Raw genomic sequence first — 7637 nt, 5'->3', positions numbered from 1 at the left:
AATTCTTTTAGGGTTGATTTTTTTTTTTTGTGCAGTGTAATCCCATTCAAAATTAGCAAACAGCTTCTGTTGACTTATGATGTCTGCTGGGGTGGATGCTGCAAAAAAGTAGACTTTCCAGTCCAGCAACTGGGAAAAGGTCTCTGCAAGCTGGAGATAGGAGAGTAAGCACCAAGTCAGCTACAGGCAGCCTTGTGTGACTCTAAGCATGACTCTGTGCCCAATTGTCCTCAGCAGCATTTCTTGGAATTACAGAAAAACAAATAAGTAATTTATTAGTAAATTGTTGGGACCTATTTTGGGCAAGTTCAAAGGTCAGCCTAAGCATCCTTGATATATGAGCATCTATCCCTACACAGCAGTTTTCTGTGCCAGACTGAAATGAGAGACAGGCTCTTTCCTAACAATATGCAAACAAAGAGTTTGTGATTAACAGCAATGTCACAAGTAGCTGCCAGGGGCTTGCATTTGACATCAAGGGAGCATGGTTCAGATGCAGTAATTATGCTAAGTGGTGCTGATAACACAGGAAATGTTGGAAGCATTTTTCCTGTGTTGGAAGGTAATTGTACAATGACCTGTTGTCACCTAAGTGCATCCTGAGAGATGAATGACATAGAAATCACTGCTCTGTAATTCCCTGGCGTGCCAGATGCAGAGATCACCTCAAAGGACATGTGGGGTGCCTTTTATAAACACAGAATGGGTAAGTTGGGAAGGAACCACAGTTGGTCATCCAGTCCAACCTCTCTGCTCATGCAGAGTGCCGCAGAACGTGTTACTCAGGGTTGTGCCCAGACAGCTTTTGAGCAGCTCCAGGGGAGATCTCCACAGTCTCTCTGGGCCTCCTGTTCCAGTGCTCAGCCACCCTCAACAAAAAGTTCTTCCTCATTTTCAGATGGAACTTTCTGTCTACCAGTTTCTGCCCATTCCTCTTGTCCCATGTCTCAGCTTCTCCCTGCTCTGACCCCTCCCTGCAGACAATGACAGACAGGGCTCAAGTCCCCTCTCAGTTGTCTCTTCTTGGGGCTGAACAGACCCACCTCCCTCAGCGTTTCCTCATCACTGAGGTGCTCCCGTCCCCCCATCACCTTTGTACCCTTGTTCCAGACTTGCTCCAGGAGCTCCACAATAATCCTCAAGGGGGGATCAGATTACAATGATTCCATCTCATGTCATGGAGGAGGTGAAAGCCCTAATGCCCACCACATATGGAGAGGAAAAGTCCCAAGAACCTAACAGCTATGGGGGTGTTTTCTCCCTGTGCAGTTAGGCTGCACTCAATTGCTCTTTACAGCACTTTCTGCTCCTCTGGAAATGAGAGAGGTTAGAGAAATTACACTTAGGGGTAATATTACCTTTTGTGTATGTTTGCTACAAATATAATAAAGATTCACTTTGCAAGTTGGGAAAGCAACAAATAAGTTTTGTTTGACATAGCCCAACAGCTATTGAGAACAGATGTTAGAGTCAGGGGAGCTGGAAAAAGGGAATGCTTTTTTGAGCAAAAGAGACACTTCAGCTCTCACAGGTAAAAATATTTAAATAGTGAATCTGACAACAGGACAGATGGATCCAGATCACTAAGTAGCAACACATGTTTTCTCTTGGGGCTTTCCACTTGTGGTTTACCAGCCATGCCACAACAAAAAGTCTTTCACTTTTCTGTGAAAGTGAGTCCATTTATTAGTCTTCCTCCAAAGCTGCATCAACTGTTGCTTTCCTGTGCATGTGTTTAAGTGAGCTGCTGTCTTTAACGAAGGTGCTCCTGTGCAAGACTGGTCTGGGGGAGTGCAATGAGCTGGTTTCAGTTCTGGAAGCAGGAGTGTGTGCTGTGCCTTTGCTCTGCTTGGGGTTGTGAAGTTGGGTGAGAAAGGGATGAATCAGCCCAGGCTTAGTGCTGCCCTCAGGCTACTGCCTGACTTTCCTGGAGTTCGTTGTGTTGTTCGAGGGATTTTGTTGTGTGAGCCAAAATAAAGCAAAGGTGGTCAGCTCTGTGTTGTGTTTGTCTCCCCTAATCTGAGGCCTTTGAAAAGGAGCACTGAGTGGCTAAAAGTAAAACTCACTTTGGGTGGAGGCAATGGCTTGGATTGACTTGGCTCTGTGTGTGTTGATAGATTTAGTCAAACATCCAGAAGAATGAATAGACTTTATTTAAAATATAAACATGGCAAGTGAAGACAAAAACTGTTATTACTAAATTCCCAAGTCCTTTTGAATGGTAGCAACCAACTGTCATCTAGGATTTACTGACCTCTAAGAACAGCTGAAACCCTAAGCTAAATGAAAGCAGAGATTTTGCAAGAAAAAGCTTTTGCATTTAGGTGTATCCATGAAGTAGCCCAGAAGTAAGAAAATCCAACCAGTCTAAAATTTGTTTTAATGCCATATTGCAGAGTGACTGCTAGGTCACTTCTTACACCTCTGAACCATTACAGGTGCAGAATATAAAAGTGGAAAACTACTTGTAGGAAAGGCTTCTGTCAGGTACAGCAGCACCACAGGTTGCACAAAACAACTTCATGTGACAGATAAGAATGAAAAGTCTGCAGGACTTTTTACTGAACCACTAGGAAATGGTTGCCCTGCACATCTGCACAGATGTTGTTCACATTTTTGAGGTGTCTGCAAGCTTTCTTCAAGCAAGTTCCCTTTAGGGTACACTGAAGACTAGATTTGGACTCAGAAAATATCTGATATCTGGATTCATGGACATGAGAGAAGCACAGCTACTCAGCTGGGAGCCCCCCTGGGGGTATTGCTTTGACAGAAGATAACTGCTGCACTATTGCCAAATGGCCCTGCTTCCAGTGATGTGAGTTAAACAGAATTTTCACTCAGCTGGGAATTGAATGCTGATCTTGATATGAAAAATCAGTGTCTGAGCTCAGAGTTGATACTGGAGTGCCTCTTACACACAAAGCAGAAACAAACAAGACTTATTCACAAAAATCATACAAATTTAGTCTAGCAACTGGTGCAGGAGAGGTCAAGTGTTTCCAGAGCTCAGTTTAAAATAACAATCTCCATCCCTCTATGACAAGATGGGGAAACTGTCCCATCTGGGAAAGAGAGCTAGTAAAAATTCCTCCTCCTTCAGAATTTCACATCATCAGCAAAATTTACTCTTTTGCTATTTTCAGGCAGTCAGTTTGGCTGACTTGGGGCTGAAACAGCAAGGCACATGCACTGGCACAAGGAAATGCAGTTCTTGGCTTTCTGGATATTCATGGACAACACACTGATAGAATTTGGGTTTTGTTCTTTTTTGTTTTGTTGGGTGCGTGCAAGGATGAGACACAAGCACAAGTTTAGTTTAAAACCTTCAGTTTAAAATCCTCCCTGGAAGCCACAGGAAGGTGCTTAAATAAAGATTCAGCTGAATCAGGCAGAGCTCAACCACAGTTTTTGTTCCATCCTGAGAAGGGTAAGTCCAGGTAACATGACATTCACATAGCACAGAGCACTATTTTTAATTTCTGATTGCCACAGCCTGTTTTTTTCTCACAGCTGGCTCCTGTTGAAAGTGGAAGTCCCCTTTTTGGTGGAATATTTGGTAAAAACCAAAATATTGCTATCAAGGCTTAAAGAAGGCACCTTTCCTTGTAATGACAAATTCAGTATTTGACCCTATTAAAGCAACTCCTGTTTTTGGAGGACTGGGTCAAAGTGCTCTGCCTGGTTCTGTACAGAGTAGCAGCTGGTGAAAAGAGACAATGAAAGGATTGTATTTTAGAGAGATAGAAACATGAAGAGGTCACAAATTTCACTCTGCAGAGCCCTTCAGTTTTCTTTCTTTGTTTTAGCTGCCTTTCTTCACATGCAGTAGCCATCCTCAGGGTAAGGTGACAGCAAGAACATCCCATGCTCCTGAAGGTGGCTGCTTCTGCTCCTGAGAGTCCTCAAGGATCCTGATGAGAGACTGGACAGTCACCAGCTTCCAGTGGTCTGGCACAAAGCAGTTGAGTCCAGGCTTTCTGCTTTCCCCAGTACAGGTGCCCAAATCACTGACAATCACAGGGGACTGTCCAAAGTGCTGAGCTGGAGTGGCGACACGACTGTTCTGTGGACACAGCCAGTGGCTGGAAGGAAAATTCTGCAGATTTTCCTCTCTATTGTGTTCTAGAAGCTTTTTTTTTCTTTGCCATCTCTCTTGGCAGAAGTCTGACACTTGTATTACAAACAATGCTGCCACTGAGGGAGTGATGCTTCTCTTGACACTTCTCCAGCTGCCCAGATTGTTGGCAGACCTTCCATTTAGGCAGGTGCTGTAAGAACAAAATAACTTATTTTTATTCAAAAATAGACAAAAAAACTTCCCCAGAAATAATAATTCCTATGTAACCAGTGGAACAAGCTGCAAAGCTATGGAAAAGGTATATTCATGCTGCTGAGAGAGAACTGACTGGGGAGAAGTCCTGCCTGGATACCCAGGACACTGGGGGCTTTCTGTCCTCGTGCCACAGCCTGGAAGTGCCTCTCTGTGCAAATGGAAGAAGTGGCCTCCCTTGTGAAGGGATATCAGTGTCACCGTGGGCTCATTTAAAACTATTTCAGAGAATGACATGCACAAATTCTCTCTGTGGCCAAGAGAAAACAGCTTCCTCTGGGTCCTCTCAGGAAATGAAGGAATTCCTTCATGTAAGAGTTCAGAATTGCTCCAGCTCTGAATTTCTCCTCACCAGAGCTTCCTCCCCCGCTGACTGGAGAGGGTGGCTGGAGAGACTAATCCCACCAGGATGGAGTTACTCTTCCTTGCAATCTGCCTTCCTCCCAGTTTCCAAACTCTTTTTTGCCTTTGTAACAGCAAAGTTAGTTTCAGTAATCTCATTTTGGTTTGCAGTATTCAGGATTCTCACTGCCATGAAACAACCTGGCCTTCTTCATAAGGTGCCAGAAGCAGAAGTGCATTTACAACAGTATTGAAAACAAAATGCTGTGGCAGAGCATCCCCCTGGATCCACCTCCCCAGGGCCTTACTCCCCATCTACCACACACAACAGGATTAAAAATACCAAGTAATGATTGAATTAGGCTAGAATTTCTCCTAGAGCTCATCTTTTGTACTAAGGCAGTACCAGCTTTATTTCTAAATATTTCCTGACAGATACTGGTTTTCTCTTTTCTTAAGAAATCACAAAGAAGCAAACCTGGACCGATGGATGCTTGATAGTCTGGACAAACTCTGCCTCAACCACCATCACCCTTAGACAATTTCTTCTAACATCTGGCTTAAATCTCCTTTGTTTAAGTCTGCTGTGCCTTAATTGCAGTGTCAGCTGGGTTAGCACAATAAATAACTTGTCCCATCCTCTCAAAAGACACTCTGAAGAGGGTTGTTATTGTGTCCTTAATCAGCCTGGCCTTCTCCAGCCTAAACAGACACAATCCATCTCTCACCAGAGATCACATTCCCTGGACCATTTTCATTTCTCTGGTATTGATCCAAGTTGCCCTTAAATTGGAGTGCCCAAAACAGGGTCCTCAGAGGTGGGACAGCTTCTGTCATCAGTGAGCCACCAAAGCTGCTGTCCCACCTCCTCTTCCACAAGTGGAGTGGAGAAATGACAATGAAAACACAGCATCTGGAAGGTGCCCTTGTTTTGTCCTTAATGAACAAGTCATGCTACAGCAGCCTTCAATACAAACAAGATAAATATTTACTCTTATTTATGCCACAGAGGTTTTTTTACTAATGGGCTAAGGCCAGGGATCAAACCAAGAAGGGCCTGCTGTAAGTCAGTCTGGAGAAGAAAAAGTTGACCTTAAATGAGCTGCTTGTGTTACGTCAATGCAGTTCCTAGGAACAAAGAGAGAAAATGTCCCTTTATTTTAAGGGAAAATCCACCCTCCTCCATAGATTATGCTCTGCAGGAGGGAGTACAATGGCTGTTGATGTTTAGCAACCACAAATGTTGGGGATCAGGCTGTGGTCTGAAAAATAACTGACCATTAACCCAGTTCCTATGGCTGTCAATGAAATTCCAGAAAAAGTAAAAGCTTTTTTTATGAGTTTGTTTATTTAAGGGTTATTTTGGTTCTGCTTGATAGTATGCATTGTGTACATCCACAGCATCTGCTGCAGCAAATGCAGCAAACTATGCTTTAACTAGTTCAGTTTTAGTGGAATCACAGTATTTTCTGCCTGTTCTGCAGACACACAGGCAACAGTCATTAGATTCAATAGAAACTACCCAATGAGATATCAGATAGGCAGATATTTCACCCTGTACTCTTGCAAGTCCTCTGTCCAATTTTGTTTTTCCAAATTTGTCTTCATTTTTTTCACTCAATTTTCATTTTGTCCCTACTATAAATAACAAATGAATTTGTAAACCAGCTGGCCTGTAATATTGTGTGGCAATAAAAATAAAAATATGAACATGGTGAAGGCCTGAAGAGCATGTTTCTTCTAGAAAAGGAGGGTTTTTTTTTAAAAACTGGGTGTATATAGGCTCAGGTTCACAGACATGATGCAAATGATGTCCCTGTATCCCAGTTAAAGATCACCTAGGGTGCAGTGCACAAAAAAATGCTTCAGTTTGTATCATCCAGCAAGTCTAATCTAAAGGCTTGTGCTGAACTTGAGTACTGAAGCTGTGAAGTTAAGTCACTCAAGACAAACAAAATAATATATTTTTAATACTTACAGCTGAGTCCTCCTTGGTCTTCTCTTTGTTGGACATCTGTTGAAACAAATGCATGGGTTTCAGCATGTAGGATAGATAACCACAAACTTCAGAAAAATGAGATTCATATTAAGCAACATCCACCAAAGCTGAGGGTTCAACGTGCTACATATTCTGTAAAATGCAATCCAATATTCTATTTGCTTACAACCCAGGCAACTATTTCAGAAAGGAGAGGTTTTGAGATTGAAGTGATGGCCCTGCTCCCCATCTTGGGACAGAGTCCTGCCTCACTCTTGGGTTGTTTCTGTAGGAAGGACATGACTTCTACAAGAGCTGCTGCAGCTCCTGGACAAGATCACAACCCTGCTTTCCCCTGACCTTTTCTGAGGCACCCAGGGTTGCTAACATTGAGACTGAAAACATGGATTGTCCTTGTCCATGAAAAGTGTGGTTGTTCCTGCTCTGTGCCTTAGATGTTGGCTCCTGGATAGGGGCTTACATTGGCAGACTCAGTCTGGCCCACAAGATGTCTTTTAGAGCTTTTTTAGAGTCACACACATGGGCAAATCCAGCTACACAAGGGTACCCATGTGACCAGCAACATTTCTGCTTGATCCCAGCAGGAACCTCACCCTTAATCATCCAGCCAGTGACTCTAAAGCTCTCAGGATTGAATTATGCTCTGATTTCTGCTTCAAACTGTGCTGAGCTGAGCAAGCTACTGACCCCAGTCCTGTTTCATGCCATCTGTCCAGAAGGAGCCTGCAGGGATCACAGCTGACAAATCATAGGCCAAACAGACACAAAGCTGAGTTACTTTCACATCCAGAAATTACTTCCTGTGAGGCTCAGAATTCACAGAATCACTGGGTTGGAAGAGACCTTAAAGATCATCGAGTCCAACCCAGCCCCAACAGCTCAACTAAACTCTGGCACCCAGTGCCACATCCAGGCTTTGTTAAACACACCCAGGGATGGGGACTCCACCACCTCCCAGGGAAGCCA

At 43.5% G+C, this 7637-nt stretch overlaps 1 protein-coding gene across 1 annotated transcript in view; it reads right to left on the bottom strand.

The window, feature by feature from the left end:
- Positions 1–2130: 2130 nt before the first annotated feature.
- The window catches only part of ICOSLG (inducible T cell costimulator ligand), a gene marked incomplete at its 5' end in the record, with an annotated part of 8512 nt that continues 3005 nt past the window's right edge, over positions 2131–7637 (bottom strand). Inside the window, 2 exons of the mRNA XM_031062128.1 lie at positions 2131–4268; positions 6651–6686. Of these exons, the coding sequence (XP_030917988.1) occupies positions 4258–4268; positions 6651–6686 (47 nt within the window). The remainder of the gene's footprint in view (positions 4269–6650; positions 6687–7637) is intronic.

The sequence above is a fragment of the Geospiza fortis genome, unplaced genomic scaffold (assembly GCF_000277835.1).
Source record: "Geospiza fortis unplaced genomic scaffold, GeoFor_1.0 scaffold17, whole genome shotgun sequence".
Taxonomy (NCBI): Eukaryota; Metazoa; Chordata; class Aves; order Passeriformes; family Thraupidae; genus Geospiza; species Geospiza fortis.
This window is presented reverse-complemented; position numbering and strand designations above follow the sequence as displayed.